This window comes from Colossoma macropomum, unplaced genomic scaffold, assembly GCF_904425465.1.
Source record: "Colossoma macropomum unplaced genomic scaffold, Colossoma_macropomum, whole genome shotgun sequence".
NCBI lineage: Eukaryota > Metazoa > Chordata > Actinopteri > Characiformes > Serrasalmidae > Colossoma > Colossoma macropomum.
Window position 1 is genome coordinate 34,456,496 of NW_023494789.1, and position 17,251 is coordinate 34,473,746.

Sequence of the window (17,251 nt, forward strand, 5' to 3'; positions counted from 1 at the left end):
AGCATTTATTGAATATTTAGGTGGTTTCACTGTGTGTAGTTGTTTAATGTGCCGTGGGGCCAAAAAATCTATTTCCAAAGGAAAGAAATCCTCACAATAAACTTATAACAAGACATTTTTCCTAGAAGAACTAATTATTGTTTCCTATATTGCAGGCTTGCCTCAGCAAACAGTGGCCAATAGAAGGCTTATCTGTTAGCCTCTGCTCTTTATACCTAATGACTGTTTATAGCTTCTTGATTGTATGAATAACTTAGTAAATACTAACTTCTGCACTCATAAAGAATTTTGAAAGGGCTTTGTGAAATTTCTGCATAAGTCATTCAGTGTTTGATGTGAAATGCTACACTGAAGAGAAACTTAGAGACTCTGATTTTTTTCCAATGGTGGTGATAGGAACAGTTGCAATGTCTACAAAGCAGACATAGCCATTTTCTAGCCATCTAAATGACCAGCTAATATATGTAATGTTGATAATGGTAAAATAGTGGTAAATCTGACAAAAAGTTTTTTCCAGGACTATTTCATCTCAAAAGCACCTATTTTCCATGACTTTAAACATACATTTAAGGCTAACACCTTATCTTAAAACTTACGTAGAAAGATATCTCACATATCAGGCAATTTGTAACCATTTCATGTGTTTTTGTGTGAGGAATTAAACTCCTTAGACGTTTGGTTCCCATCACGACCACTGTAAACAATTCTGACTCAGTAAATTCTCGGAACTCTTCTCATCCACTCTGAATGACTTTGTTTACATTTTAATGATTTGATTATGCAGATGTTTTTTGAAAAATTGGTGGATTTTCCCTTTAACATCGCTTTTTTTCCTGTTCTTGGAGATGTCGAGGGCTGCGCCACCACTCGTCCCTCCCTGCTGTCCCTGTTGTAGGAATGATGTCATCATTATCGAGATAAGGGGAGGGGCCTAAATAACTGTTAACGGATAAACCGCCTTCTCAGCCAATAGGAATTTAGCACCGGGCGCAGTTCCCCCTTGTGTGGGCGGAGCTAAGGTCTGTCAGCTTCGTTTCTTAGCAATAGAGCTGCCAGACTCCGCGGATCCGCCGCTTACAGCACCGAAACTTGGACACCACGGAGGTTTAGCAGTGCGCTAAAACAACACGAAAACGGCAGAAATAAGGTATTGCTCTCTTGTGTTTTTCATTTCTTCAGCAAACCGTGTCGAAGTAGCTTGGGGACGTTGGTTAGGACAAGTTTTTCGTTCTTTGCTGCGGTGGTTTGTGAAAGTAGGTGGTGGCTCGGCTCACAGACCTGAAAGTCTTGTTTGTCAATCAGAAAGACTGAATGGTGTTTGTAGGGAAGGCTTGAATTCACCTTTTACTCCGGTCTTTCTTAGGTACTGAGAGGAGTTAAGCGATGGATTAGCATTCGCTGCTATCCTGTGGTTGTGTAGACCACCTGTTAATTCTCACATTCCTAGCAGTTCCTTTTCATAACCTGAAGGGTGAGGCAGCGGCAGGAAAAATAACTTTACATGAAATCTCAAGTCCTCGAACAGCGCTGTAGTTTTGAGTAGTTCCTCGGGTCGGTTGGCAGCAGTGCTGTCGACAAGGATTTGTCTTTTCTTCTTATTCTTAACGCAGTGAAATGGCTTTAATCATATACTAGGGCGTTGCTGTCGGCAGTGGCTCGAGTCAAAAAACTTTCGCTTGGAGCGCTTAGAGTAGGAGGTGGATGGGCTTCCAGCACAAACTAGAGTCACAGAAGTATGAAAGAATTTGTTTAGTGCCAGCGAGGCCCGCCTTGTCGCAGTCACAGGGCGTTGTTTGGGCTGCCTGGAACATCTTTATTCAGATAAACAAGGAGCAAGACAGTTTCGCTTTTGAAATGACAAGACTTTAAGTAGTTAGCTGGTAAGGATTTGTAAACAGGGTGACATTAAGACGGTTTGAGTCATTCCCAAGCGTAGGCGACCCGCTGAGTGCACTGCTTTAATCCTTGAAAAGCAGTAGGCCATCTGACACGGATACAGTAAACAGGCATATAGTTCACTGAGTCATGAGGACAAGGCACAAGCGAGACAAGCAAACTAGGTCAACTTTCAAAGTACAGCAACGAAGGAGCTGTGGGGAAGCTAGGGAGGGAGCCCTAAGTATCGGGGACTTTGTTTAATACCACATGCCCATAAATATGGATTTATTTGCAGCCTATTCAGGGTCTTAAGTCCCACCTTGCTTCACCACACGGTAGTACACTGTGTATTGCAGTTGTCCTGTTGCTGTGTAAGTTTTGGAACCAGTACTGGACAATGAGCAGCTCAGTCTGTCTTCTTTCAGTAACATTTAAGAACCTATTCAGCTTGATTGAAAATGGAAAGTAAGGCAGGTTGCAGATCAGCAGATGCTCTTTGGTCATTGAGGCTGTGTATTGGACATTGCTTATTCTGTTAAATGGGGAACTTTCCAAAAAAGAGATTCCATTGATGGAATAGTTTTACAAAATTAATCGTTGTGGGTTTATTGGGGTTATAAGAGAAGGTTATAAAATTGAAAGTGACAAGAACTTTTAACCTGTAATGCACTGTTGTAACCTAATGTTTCTCTGATCGTGCCCTGTGGATTCCAGTGGTAATTGATAAGCTGTTCTACACAATGCAGATGGCCAGATTTTCCTTAGCAGTTTAACTGAGTCTACACTATATGTCCAGAAGTTTGTAGATACCTGCCCGTCCAGCATTTCTTCTGAAGCTAAGGGTATTAATGGGGAGTTTGCACCCAACATCCACACCGGGTTCTCTAGGTTCCTAGATGTTGGAACATTGCTGTGAGGATTTGATTGCATTCAGCCACAAAAGTATTAGTGAGGCAAGATGCTGATGTTGCCTGATCAGTTCTGGTTCCAACTCATTTGAAAGGTATTAGATTCATCACTCTAGAGAATGCACTTCCGCTGCTTCACAGCCCAATGGCTTTATATCCCTCTAGTCAACGCTTGGCATTGAGCATTGTTACCTTAGGCCAGGGGTGGGGAACAGAGGGCTGGAGTCTAGCACAGTTTAGATTTTTTTGCTCTAGCACACAAAAAAGCATGGTAATTAACTGATGAGTTGGATCAGGTGTGCTTGAGCAGGAAAATCACCAAATGGAAGAATCTGGCCCTGCAGGACTGGAATTCCCCACCACTGCCTTAGGCTCACGTGTTCCAGAGGGTCCTATTCTCTTGGTTTGGCTTTTCTATGGAGATTACTAGCTGCGGGCACAGTTGAACACCTGTATCACCAATGGCGGCACCTTAAAGTAGCTGATTTCACTAATTTGAAAGGGCGTCTACAAACCTTTGGACATCTTGTATAGTTTTACTCAACACCCCTAACAGTTTCTAATGGAATATTTCACACAGAAACTGAGCTTATGGTTTTGAGCTGCCATGCGACTTGTTGTTATAAATAAATATCCAGCATCTTTTGTCAAACTATTGATTCTGTCCCACTTGTCATTTATTCTCTGGCAAAAAGACTTTCTGCTCACTCTTCCTTAAACTGCCCTTCCTTAAACGCAAACATGCAGAGAAAGGTGAGAATATTTGAATTGAATAGTAATTGAGCCTTATGTGAGTAAGTAGATGCTTCTAGTCAGAGTGTTTCTCCTCACAAGGTTTGGTATTCTACCTCACACATAATAACTGTCATATCAATCCCTTGGCAGACTGTAGTCTCTCTAGGGGTAACATAATCACTCTACAGTACCTAATGAGGAAATACTGTGGGGGGGTTCTAGTCAAATGCACACCCTTTCCCTTCACTCTTATGCAACGTGGGGACCTTTTGTTGTTAGTGGCTCAGTTTGAAGGAACAACAGAAAGTGGTGAGCATGCAGTGTCCAAAGTCCGGTTATGGGTTCATCCTTTTATAATCCTAATGGTTCTCTCCTCTAGTTTACCCCAGCCTTCATACAGTATAGGCAAGCAACCACTCTTTTTCTGCAAAGAGAATATGAAAGGGCAATGGAAATATTGCATAATTATGAGTAATGTTCCAATGCTACAAGATCCTGTCCTCTTCCCAGGAATATTATACAGTTAGCCTAAGTAAGAATGACATCAGCAATCTGGTCAGGCTGTTGGAAACCTAGTTAGGGTGAGAAGCCAAGAATGACAAACCCATTGAGAGACCTTAATTGAACTAACCCTTTAATTTTCTGTTTCCCAGTGTTTCACAAGTCTTTTAGAAGTTTCCCAAGTAATTATCACCATTGTATGATATAAGGTTGAGTGTTTTAACATGACTGTCTGCCATATAATGATTATTACTTCACTCCTCTGTATCCTGGATTCGGCCATGGAAGACTTGGGGTCAGTAACCACTGACACACTTCATTCTGAGTCACACTGTCACAACAACAGTTCAGTTTATGCAGCAGTTTTAGGGCTTTGTGGAAAAATTTCCATGCAAATCTTGCACTCCACTCTGATCTGATTTACCTTTGCTTTAGGGTAGGACCCTGAAAATGGTTCTGTAGCCTTGGAGCAAATGTTATTTCAGACTACCACTGTTATGCCCCAAGCTAACAGTTTGGGGACTCCCAAGGAATCTCAGGGTGCTCCAGTCTGCCTGATTGGTGGTACTTTGAAAACTTAGAACACTTTGAAATGAATACAACTGGCATTTCTAGACAGATGTGGTTCAGACTTTGCTATATTTAACTGGAAATTAGAGATATATATCGCACTACACACTTCACGGTAAGCTACATGATGCACAGTAATAGAATTTTAAAAGATAAAAACAAATAGCATTCTGCCAGTGAAAGATCAAAAAGCTTGTGGATGCACATTTAAGGGAAAAAATGGAACAAATGTCATTAGAAATATATATTGTTATGGATACTACATTTAATTATGGTACATTATCCTAGTGGTTCCCTACCCTGGTCCTGAAGTAGCTCTGTCCTGGATATGTTTTCATTTCTGTCCTCTAACGCACCTGATCCAACTAATCCGCTACTTCACAAGATCTTCCTGAGTACTAAGTGTGCAGGTATTCCAGGGGCCTGTATCACAAAGCACGTTTAATATGGTTTCTGACTAAGCCTTAGCTTTACAAAACAAACAGATGCAGCTGTGATTAGACTAACTCATTTTATGAAGGCAGTTAACCCAGGTGTAAATATTCAAGTTATGAAAATCCTTGTGCATGTGCACATGAAAGCTTAACATTTTATGACAAATAGCTAATTGTGTGAAACATGAGGACAAATCAAGTGGTCTACTTTTCAAAATCATAGTTTGTAAATATGTAGAAATTTTTCATGTAATTGATGGCACAAATTTCATAAACAACGTGACCCCAGAAGTACAGGCAGGGTTCTTTTCCGAAGTCACATCAGAAGTTTGCCCCTGATTGTTCAGAAACTTGCCCTGATTGATCCAAGAGCTGTCTATGGTATGATTAAATCCCAAGCGCCACGTTCCCTGGAGCAAGTTAGGTATGCAGAATAAGTCACCGTGATATTCCCTGGTAGAAAGTGATCCACTGTTGTAAGAGAGAAACTTCGGAGTTAGATCAAACTAAGCTTAAAGTTAGCTAGCTGATCAAGAAGTCCTGCTTCACGAGACAGGGCCTTGGGCAGGATTGGAAACTACTGCATTATCCTTTGAGAACATTATGCTGGGCAAACAGGAGCTGCAGCGAACCTAACACACCTCAGAAGAAACATGCATAGCCTTCACACATTGCTGCATTGTCATGCTATACGAGGATGAACTAGTGTGGATTTTCAGATTATTAAACTGCTTGAAAAGCAGTGACCAACATATTTGTTGGCCCACAGATGTAAAAATATTATGAAATGAAATCTGTGAAAATGTATTTTCCTTTCAAACCAGAATAACTGGTTCAGTCTGGTGTGGGGTTTTTTTTCTCGTCGTTCCCAAACAGAAGTGAAATATTTGGAATGACTCAAACGAAAGCATGACGTGTGTGTGTGAACAACGTGGAATGCATTTCCAGTTACAGCATCTTTTCTTGGGTTCAGAGAAATGATGGGGCATTCCAACTTTCTAAACTGTTGCTTTGTTGTTTGACAAGGTTTATTGTTGTGTTGTGACTATGAAAGTAATGGGCTGTGTACACTCCAGCTAATCAGTACACGGCAGTGTTAAGTAGCCTGATTTTGAAGGAAGTTTTCCAGTGTTCTGATTGGAGAACATTTTCTGTTTCCCTGCATGAAATGGATTTGAGAGAATGGAGCCCCCCAACAAGAGTCATTCCATGTAAAATCATTAAGCCTCCAGCACCATCTGCCACTGCTAAAAAAGACACAAAGAATCAAACGTGGGACAAGCTAAATTGCTGAAAACGCTTTTAGAACTGCAAACAATTCTCCTCTAAATTCATCCTCTTATTTTTGACTCTGTCACTACCCGCAGGTGGGTAAAATATATATATATATATATAAGATCCCATATATTGTGGTTTTCTTGTATTTTTTTTCTTCCCCTGGGGTCTACATATGATATGTGTGGCTTATGTACCAAAAACATTCAGAATTAATTTATACATGACCTTTTTCCAACCTCTCTTTATCCCTTAGAATTGAACGGGCTGTTTTTGTTTGTTGTGCCTGTAAGGCTGATATATGTAAATGACATCTGTTCTGGTTGGCTGCCCTGTAATGAGCCTAACTCAAAAGGCAGTGTGGGCTGAATTATTTGTCATAACTTCAGTGTGAATGGGCAGAGCTAAACTGCTGTAGGCTTAAGAAGTGGATATATGTAAATGTGCAGGTTTTTGTGACATCACAAAAACAACTTAAAAACAGGCTGTGTTTGCAGTTAGTTTGCATATATGGAGTGTATGAAAAGGTTTACACACATCAAATTCCTTTCGGCTTGCCGTAATATCGGCCCTTTAATCAAAACGTCATGTTTTCCCTCTTTCCACCTCCCCCCCATCACTGAGTGAAAACGCTCAGCAAGCTCAGAGATCCTCCCTGATCTACTACTTCAGTTGAAGGGAATATGTCATGGAAGGAACATGCATTGTTTTCTGATTCACATTGACTCTAAAAACAGTAGCCATAGATGAGTACTCATGTACAGAACTGTCAAACCTGTACTACCTGTTTGAAGCCCAACCTTGTTGTGATATGAGTTAGCTAATGTGTTAGTCTTGTTGAAATTGTGGAATTTAATTTAATTTTCCAAGCTGATTTACGGTTAGAAGACTTGTCTATACAGTGATTTTAAGTAAATTTAAATAGACTAAATAAATGTTGAAGCCATAGAATTAGTAATTTTGAGTTCATGCTGAAGTAAATTAACATTCTCATGACTCAAGTAAGAAAATGTACAAACAAAGCTAGACAATCATGAGCAGAACATCTTACTGTTGCTCAAGTACTGACTTGTACTGACTTGTTGTTTGTGTGTCTCAGTGATGTGCCCTGATAGTCTTTCCCCATTTCAGCTTCTGCTCCAAAGTCACAAGAAGTGCTCAGTTGGCTGTAAACTCAAGAGCTCCTCCTGAGATTGGTAATTTTACACTGAGGCCTGTATTTTGCATCTTTAAAGAGAAATTTAGGCAGATGCTATACTCCTGTGGCTTTAAATTGAATCCCATTCAACTCTGAAAATTTAAATCCGTAGGATTTTTTCTATTTTGAGAGATCCGATAGTGAGAGTCTTGTCTCTTCACACTGTTTATTGAGGAAGGTTTCCATTACTCTTGCTTTCTGCTGGATGGAAACAAAAGCGTGTGCTTCTCGTGGGTGGAAGGAGCTTTGTGCGAGATGGCATTCTGGGCCGAGGAGGACGGAGGACTGCACTAAAAATAGTTATTTTTACTGCTCTCAGCACAATATGACAAGTGCCTGGTGATAAGTGGTGTGTGTGCATGCATGTTTGTGTGTTCAGTTAGGTCTCAAGAAGAGGTGGAGAGTGGGGGTGTACAAGTATATGCACAGCTGTGCTTCCCTACTGGTGCTTATTATCATGGATGCTGCCTATCTCCCTCCCACACATATACGTCAGGCCTTAAGAAGAGCTACTACTTCTCAGTCAGTCCCAAAAACTGTAGCAGCCAGCCTGTAAAAATGGTTCGAAGCAAAAGCAAATATAAACTGAAGTGGTGGCATGCTTGTTTACCTCAGAAATGCCAGTCTACCTTTTTTCCACAGTGGCTGCTTACAGTGCAGAACCTTGTCTAGCACACTGATTTATAGTTCCATCAGCAAAGGCCAAGGGCATTGGAGAATAAGCATTTGTTTTAAGAAGCACCCTTTCATTGCAGATGATCTCTGACTATGGTGGTTTGTTTGTTACAACAAGTAAGAGCTGTTGAAGATGGTTACTGTTGAATAGCTTCTGAATTGTAACCCCTTGCCACTACAAGGTGGTCTTTGGTTTTATACTAGACTGTATATATTCAACACAGAGCGCAAAGGTCATTGATCTGTAGAGTCAGGATTCTCTGATTTAAGTGCTTACCATTTACAAACAAAAAAAGACTGCTACAGACAAAAATGAAATATTTATAATTTAGCACTACTGTGTAGTTTGTGGTGTAGTGTACACTGGGTTTGCTTTCATGAAGTAGACCACTAATTGTGCAATGTAGTATTTGCCATTCTTGGTGACTCTGACTACATTCCTTCTGCTGTATGACTTAAGTTTTAAGCAGAATTAGTTACATACTACAAATGGCTAATAAACAGGCGTGCACAATGATATGAGAATCATATTGATATCGGCAGATCAGTACCTAAAAGAATGAATCGGCAGTGGACAAGTGTAGATTTACTTTAAACCAGTGTATGATGAGCAATTTATTGTTTTCCAGAAGAGCAGAAAGTTTAGGCCATGCTGAGCTACTGTGCATTTTTCTGTCATGCTAATTCAGACAGATGTAATCACAATATTTACATACTTATAAATGTTTCTGTATCAGCAAACATGTACATGGAAAAATATCAGATATACCACAATTCCCATATTGGTCTGTCTATTGGTAAAACTACTTTTTCATATCCCTTTAAAAAGGAAGATAAATTAGCCAGACTTCCAATACCTGATAAGGAATTTATTCCGCTTACTGGGTCTAAAGCTTTAATCATTGTGCTAGAAAAGTAATTACCAACCCTGCAAAGCACAGTCATGCCCTTTGGTGTTGCAAGGCAGCACCTAACTTCTTCTCCAGATGTTATTGCTATGACAAAGTTTTTCTGTAATAGGTGACCTTGTTTTCACAGAGTTTGGCAGGATCTGAGAGTAGCCTGTAGGACTGGATTATTTGATTATTTAACTGAAAATCCACATCACAAGAATCTGACAATTCCATTTTTATTGTATAACCACTGATGATAAACTGTTGAAAGTATTTATTGTAGGTTTCTGTGTGCACAGTTAGTGATGTCTGTCTCAGCCCTGGCCTAATCTCACCCTTGTGTTCTATCACAAATTTAGCCTATTCTTTATACTCTTTATTTGCAGTTCTGCCTTTGAATGTATGAAAGGGGCAGAAGGTGAAGTGCACTTCATCAGAGAATAAAAGCTGTTAAAGTTCAACCACTTGGTTTTAAGTAGTACAAAAGATAGCACAAACATTTCTTGTCTTTATGTCAGTGTCACTGATTAAAATTAGTTGCTTTATGTGCCAGCCTTCATTTTAAAAATGCAAAGAAAAGAAGGGTACATGTGTACATGCACTTTGGAGTTGCCCTCTTGTGAATATGTTTTGGATAGAAGTTCTAGAAATTTTAGCTAAATGGGCTGGTTGTATTATCCCAGTGTTGTCTAGGCTTTGTCTGTTGGGAGATAGGACTGAATTACCAAAGGTCTCATATAACAAATTCTCTCTCAACATGGTAGGCTTTATCACAGCTGCTAGAATAATCTTAAGACATTGGAAGAGTGTAAATGTGCCAAAGTCAAAAGACTAGATGACATTATTGACTTATACGACAACATATGTGTGAATGTTAGCAAGACATATGGGTGGCAGGGGAAACATTTCTGACACTTGGAACCATTTCTTTAATACAGTTTGTATACAATCCGTTAGCTAAAGTAGGAATGGGATAGGTACAATGGATTTTATCTGTAACTCTCAATTATATAATCCCACATCATTCTTGTTTGCCGTGACTGCAGAAGGATGCTCTGTTTTCACTGTTCTGATTGTACATCTATTATATGTGAATTATGTATGTGAACTGGTGAGCCGTGCTTTTTTTCCTCATTTTTTGTAAGACTGAAAAGCAAGAAATTTTTTTAATTACAAAAAAAATGAAAATGCGAAGAATTGTACTGCCCTCTGCTATTCAAATATCTGAAGAACAATCTGTCAACATGTCAGTAGGCAGCCTAACAAACATGTAACATGTCTTTGTCATCTCCAGGCATGGCAGCCATAAGGAAAAAGCTGGTGATAGTGGGAGATGGAGCGTGTGGAAAGACCTGTCTGCTCATAGTGTTCAGTAAAGACCAGTTCCCCGAAGTCTACGTGCCCACTGTCTTTGAGAACTACATTGCAGACATCGAGGTGGATGGCAAACAGGTTGGTATGGATTCTTAGCTTATACTTGAAAGTGAAATACTTTTAAAGCCTGGGCTTTACAGATTCAGTCTAATAATGTGAAGAATTGTGGAAAGGAAGTTTGTCTGTGAACTTGATCTTTGAAGTAAATTTAAACAGCTAAAAACACTTTTGTGTATGTTGGGGCTTACAAATTAATTGTTTTTATTTTGAAAGTGCAATTTTAAAATCCTAAGAACTGCTATTTTAATTATACCCTACAATATTCAACATTGTCCCAAGTATTAATTGGGAAAATGTAATATAATAAATAGAAGTGTGTGAACTGGGAGTCTGGCAGCATTGAAGCCTGAAATTCTGAAAAAAATATTGTGTTGGTTTCCTTGGTGCCAAAAAAGAAAATAGAAAATAATCACAATACCAGTCAGATAAATCCCGATATGATTATTTTGCCCAAATCATTTAGCCCAAGTGTTCTGTATTTGATCTGTTAGGTAGGTAGGCTATGCTGTAATTTTTGGTGAACTACCTATATTCTCACTGAAAGAATCTTTGATTTCTAAGCCTAGCTCTAACAGCTCTGTCTTTGCAAGTAATCCTCAGGGAGTGCCAGGTTACAGGGTTAGGTTCACCCATTTAAGTTAGTCTCCTCATAATTGGATATTAATGGAGATTAATTTAGTTTGAAAGAATCTAAGGGCTGTGATTTTTGTTTTTAATAATTATTTCCTGTAAGAGCTGTTTACAGTATATCTCACCTAACTCTTGACTGTATCCAGACAAGTTTTGAATCTCCCACTAGACTTGAGGTAATGGTCGATGTTGTGAAATGAGTGACATCCGGTGGTTAGTCAGACATGTTCCTCTGTAAATGGGCGCTAGCTGATAACACTAGTCTTGCACTGGCCACTAGTAGGGCCAAACCGGGAACGACCATAACAGGAAATGGCTGTACTTGCTTGTTTCCTGCTTTGACTTGGGAACATGGGTGTCTGGACGTTTCCCCTCCCCCTAGCTCTTATGGGCTGATAAACGGGCCAGTTCATTTCCTTTGTGTGTCTCTGAGAGCATAGTTGAGGTGGAGCTATATGTGTGTTACTTCTCCTGCACAGGAAATGTAGGAACAAAGTATCTAAGGAGGGTTACTGTAGAGTCTCCCTTAGTCTCCCTCTCTCTCGCTCTCTCTCTCCCTCCCTCTCTCTCTCTCTCTCTCTCCCTCTCTCTCCCTCTCTCTCTCCCTCTCTCTCTCTGCAGGGTTATGCTCCACAGAGTCTACCCAGCTTGTTGCCAAGCTTGCATAAGGTCTAGAAACTTCCCAAACAGACCCTGAGCTTAGCCTAAATCCCTCTGGCCCAAGGGAAACGTTCTATACTCTTCCTCCTCTGTCTGTGGGCACAGCTAAGATCTAAATATAGCTCCTTTTTCTTTTCCTGCCTTTTTTTCAATGTTGTTGCTGAACCTCATGCTTACACAGATGTAGGAGGCCACTCTCTTGTATATGTTTCAATAAGTGGTTCACCATCCCTCCTCACGTACGCACTTTCCCTCAGATCAGCCCAGTCACAGCGTGTAAGGTTTTACTGTTTTCCGTATCATGATTAAGATTAGGATTTGGATGGTTGTAGCTGCTCTCAGGTCAGTCCTAGCTGTCTCCACCCAAAGCATGACTCAGCTTTACAGGGTAAAGTCCCTTAGTGCCCCTGCCAAGCTTTGAGGCACAAGGGAGCAGAAGGGCTCGGGGTTTTATTCCTTCCTAATCACCCGTTTACCTAATTCAGTTCATTAGGTCTGGGACAGGATGAGGCCAAACACTGTGCCATTTGGAGATGTAAAAGAGGAGAGGAAAAATACTAGATTTGTTAAGGGAACTCCAGAATCACATTATAGATGAAATTATTTGTAAATACATTATTTTAGGGTTTATAAATACTTATTAAATGATTGATAGGCAATTTTCACACAATTTAGGAACTTTATGAAAATATTATCTTCCACCAACTGAGCTGTAATTGATCCTGGGAGTTCACAGTAACCCTGCCTCAGATGAGTGAAGTGGTCTTGATTGGCTGCTGTCTACTGCATTGTCTATGTACAAATATAATGATGTGTTTCATGAAGATGTCTCCAAGTATTGTGACATTGTATTTTTCTGTATCACTCACCCCTGGCCTGGCCATGAGGGCTTCAGTCAGTTTTGTTTGACTTTACCTTGACACTAGTTTCTCACTTTTTGACTGACAGGTGGAGTTGGCCTTGTGGGACACAGCAGGTCAGGAAGATTATGACCGTTTGAGACCACTCTCCTACCCAGACACGGACGTCATCCTTATGTGCTTCTCCATTGACAGCCCTGACAGTTTAGGTACAGTCTAATCTCCACATTATGTCTCGCAAACAAACAAGCAGCCCATCATCTTCTGCTCTTCTGCTTTTGGAAGTTTGAGTCACTGCAGATGATTTTGCTTTCTTTTTCCCTTTATGGCTTAGATATAAAATAGAATTTCCTCAGTGGTGGGAAACGCTGACTTCCCTGAGTCATATTCAGGCTGTTCGTCACAGTTCTGTCTGTGTGCTGATATACATCTTGATTGTACTGGCGCCCTCTTGGAGCATCTGAATAAGGATTCTCTCCCTCTTGTATGATCTCATCACTGCTTATCTGAGCTATCATGAGGCACATCCTGGCTGTATTCTCTATAACTGTGAATAGCAGGAAGTTTGGGCTCTGACGAGCTTGAGTGAGTCACCATAGCCCTGAAAAGTCTTTTTGTTCAGGAAGCAAATGTTTTGAGATTAAATGGGTTACGGACAGTAGTTTGGTTTAACTCCAAATTCTTCGTTAAGTGAGATCCTTTGTTTAATGTCTAGAAATTAACTTGAAGGGCAATTAATTAGGGTCTTAATGAATGTGAATGTAATTCTCCAATCTGATTGTTTTCTTTCCTGCAGAGAATATTCCAGAAAAGTGGACACCAGAGGTGAAACACTTTTGTCCTAACGTTCCCATCATTTTGGTGGGGAATAAGAAGGACCTGCGGAACGATGAGCACACACGGAGGGAGCTGGCTAAGATGAAGCAGGTAGTTCCCTCGCTGAGGCCCACAGCTCTGCTTAAGGAGACCCATTAAAAAGCACTTAGAGGATTGCATTACTGTCACTCTGTGAGGCATGAACATCATCATCATCAGTCAAGCACATATTGCACTCTAACTCTTGGCTGCCAGCCAAACCTGAAAGCCGGTAGCTGATGCTATCACTGTCTACACTACTGAATGATGTGCTTCTTTCATAGCAGGGTTTGATGTGCTCAGGTGTGATCTTTAGGGCTAGACCTAAAATTAAGTCTGATCTTAAAATCAACTAGGTATTTATCCTAGACAGGATTAAAAACTAACAAATAGCAAGCAAAAGTACATTAGATGAGTGACTGTGAATCACTGATCTATGTCATGTGATGGAAATTCTGGTGGATTCTGTTGAATTATGGAATTGTTTCCTTATTCGGGAGGAGGAGTTCCACAAAACAAGAAGTCAGTCTTGGCCTAAAGTATGTGCAAACAAGATATTGTCCTCAGAGTATTTAAGAAACCATACATGTTTTCTGTTATGGAATTGAAGGTTAAATGTTACTTCAAATGTAGGCTTAGGAGCAGATTTGCTAATTTTGCACAGTTGCAAACCACATTTCAGCGTTAGAAAGTGGCTGTCGTGATTTGCTGTGACAGCCCTTTAGCAGCCGTAGGAAGATTTAAAAAGGTGGTTGCTGCTCTTGTGCTTTTGCCATTATTACATAAGTAATTTTAGAAGTTTCCCTCTCAAAGCACAAAATACTCTGAGGTGATTTATTATAATGAAGCATCTACTCTGATTTACCAAAACTGATTGTAGATACTAACTGTGAGTTGTTAAAACCTTATTTTTGGTGGTAATGGCTGCCATTGTTTATATACAGAGACAGAGAAAAGTGTTTTACAACAACAACATTTTACAACACTCGGTGTCTTATGAGTAGGTTTTGTTTAAATAGTGATTTGACAGTTTTCTTTTCCAAACTATTGTTAAAAGCACATTTTGAAGCTGTTTTGGCTGCGCAGTTACTAAAGGTACTAGTCAGTTTGCTACTTTTTGTGGCCAGGATGCACTCAGTGAAATTAGGGATTTTACAATATAAGTTTCCACAGTTTCAGCTCATTACACTAGCTGAAAATGAGCATGTGTTTCTAAACAAAAGTTAGAATTTTCTCAGATTTCTGACTCGCATTGAAATATTTTTTTTTTTGTTTCCTTTATTTTGACTTACTTTTCCAACACTTTGACTTTGTATGTCATTATTCAACTTGAGTCAAATATGAGCCAAATGGGTTTTATTGCACTGTTCGTATATTAATTATCAAGTTGTGCCCGTGTTCATTTGCATGGAAGTTCTTAGTAGATAAGCTGCTAAAGTGGCCACTCCCCCTTGACACAAAGTGTCAATAGATTATTGGTAATTAGCACCTCTTTTTATAAATCTGCCCTTAATGCCTTACTTTTGTTGTGCAAAAATGTTTGTTTTCAACATATGAAACCAATATGGAATTCATAAAGTGGAGAGCAATTCTTCAACTAACACCTTGTCTGTACCCCGTCTGGTCTAATTGCAGGAGCCTGTTAAACCAGAAGAAGGCCGGGACATGGCTAACCGTATTAGCGCCTTTGGTTACCTGGAGTGCTCAGCCAAGACCAAAGAGGGCGTGAGGGAAGTGTTTGAAATGGCGACTAGGGCAGCATTGCAAGTCCGGAAGAGGAAGAAGAGGAGCGGATGCTTGATCTTGTGAGAAACTTCTGGAATCTTTCAGAAGCATCCAGCAATTTCCGTATGGCATTCAACTGACCAGGAAAAACCAACTGAATTTTTAACCAAACAGCATCTATGTACTGTACTGTATGTCACATACGCATCAAAAGGACCAAGACTGGGCAGTAATGCGCGTTAGAACAAGATATGCCTTGATTATTTAGTTGTACCTACCTGCCTCACAACGGGTCTTTTGTGCTCCAGAGTGAGATTTCCGCCTGAATATGAGGTAGATGATTGATTTAAATATGTTGTATGCATTCACACTAACTGTATGTCTTTAGTCACTGCCCTGATAATAGTTATTATATCCTAGATGTGGCATGAGGACCTTTTCATTTGAACTTCACTGACATTATACGAGATATTAACAAAGCACAGCATGTGATAATGGAATTGGTGCCTTTGTGAGTTTTCTTCAGATTTGAATGTATTTGCACAGCACTAGTTTGGCACTCCTCTTGAATGTCGGTAACTTGGCTTATTCAACTATGCTTCCCTCACAGAGTGGTGGTGGTGGTGTAACCCAGTCAGATATATAGGTGTGGATGGGTTTAAATGCAAAGAAAGTTACAGCCTAGTACAACTGTATCTGTACTTCTCTACACTTTAGATATTGCTCTGACATGGGTTTTCAGTATTCTGAGCTACAGATGCTGTCTGGTTGTGCTGTATAACGCTTTGATTAGTAGCAGTTTGAGATCAGATCTAAATTGGTCTAATAAACAAGAGAACCTCCTTTGCATGGGCCAGTTGGCTTGAAGGGTCTCCTTCAATACATCCCAAAAGAATGGCAGTGATCATAATCACACCAGACAGATATTTGGACAGTTTGGCATTTGATAGTGCTTAGTGGCCTTTAGTGCCGCTACACACTGTAGCTTTTGACTTGCGTGCCTTCAGTTGTCTTTTGAGTTGCTCACTCTCATCACAGGTATTGAATATAGTGTTGGAGTTGGTGTTAAGAAATTCTGAGTCGTTAATATATGATCAGTGTTCTTGTGTTGCATGCCAGTAGTCAGGTAGTAGTGGTAGTCCGTCCTATTCGTGTGACATCATCTGTTGCTGATTTGTGCAAGGAAGAAATGAGTTTACTGCCCCCTGGTGGTGAGGAATGGTAGGGGTCACTGGCAAATGACTTCTGTGCTTTGTTTCTTTATTTGTCATCTTTATTGTAAATATCCCAGATTTACAGACTAATCATGGACAGAGCACCAAGCTAACAGTATGGGATGGTTTGATAGCAGAACAAGTGAGTTTATAGTTTACCATGGATGCAATGCCAAGGAATTTAGGTTTAGAGGGCATTACACAAGACCAGCTTATTTGGCAGTTAAAAGGCACCATAAAATCACAGACAACACAATAGAGGAGCACAGTGTCTACACCTTTTTTTTTCTTTTCTGTTTGCCTGTTTGTTTTGTGTTTGTTTTTTTTTTGTTTGTTTGTTTGTTTGTTTTTTTGGGTAAGCAAAAACACTAAATAACAATTTGCGTGATCAAATTCTTGGTTACTCTCTTCTTAGAACAAACTTTTGCTTTAAAATGATCTTCCTTTTTTTATCTGGAAGTATGGAGTATGAACTACTTCAGATTTATATGAGCGCTCATTGTAATAATTCTTTGTAAGCAGGACAAGCATTGCAGTGAATGTTTCATTGAAGTGAAATCAACCCATGTTAATAAACTTTTTTTTTTTCTTTTTGATTCTGTAAGTTGCTTTTTCTTGTTCTTATACATTCTATGACAATAGCCTGAAAGAATACTTGTGCAGTACTTTTTTATTAAAAAAGTATTTTATTGCATTTATTTGCTCAATTCTAATAAAATAAAAAGTACAAATAAAGTAGTCTCTGTAGAGCATGGGGAAGAATGAGAGCAAAATAAAGTTCACTCTATCTGGATCACAATTTGTAC

General features: G+C 39.7%; 1 protein-coding gene across 1 annotated transcript; it reads left to right on the forward strand.

Moving 5' to 3' along the window:
• The first annotated feature begins 1,015 nt into the window (after positions 1-1,015).
• Positions 1,016-17,039, forward strand: rhoca (ras homolog family member Ca). Its single transcript, XM_036571091.1, has 5 exons — positions 1,016-1,147; positions 10,362-10,519; positions 12,740-12,860; positions 13,448-13,578; positions 15,142-17,039. The coding sequence occupies exons 2-5, from the start codon at positions 10,364-10,366 to the stop codon at positions 15,313-15,315; spliced, it is 582 nt and encodes a 193-aa protein (XP_036426984.1). The 5' UTR covers positions 1,016-1,147; positions 10,362-10,363; the 3' UTR covers positions 15,316-17,039.
• The last annotated feature ends 212 nt before the right edge of the window (positions 17,040-17,251 follow it).

What these genes read in the sequence shown, in the direction of transcription:
- rhoca (XM_036571091.1), top strand. Translation starts at nt 10,364, where the DNA reads ATGGCAGCCATAAGGAAAAAGCTGGTGATAGTGGGAGATGGAGCGTGT. An exon ending in TCGAGGTGGATGGCAAACAG is followed by an intron (nt 10,520 to 12,739) that starts GTTGGTATGGAT and finishes TTTGACTGACAG; the next exon opens with GTGGAGTTGGCCTTGTGGGA. An exon ending in AGCTGGCTAAGATGAAGCAG is followed by an intron (nt 13,579 to 15,141) that starts GTAGTTCCCTCG and finishes GTCTAATTGCAG; the next exon opens with GAGCCTGTTAAACCAGAAGA.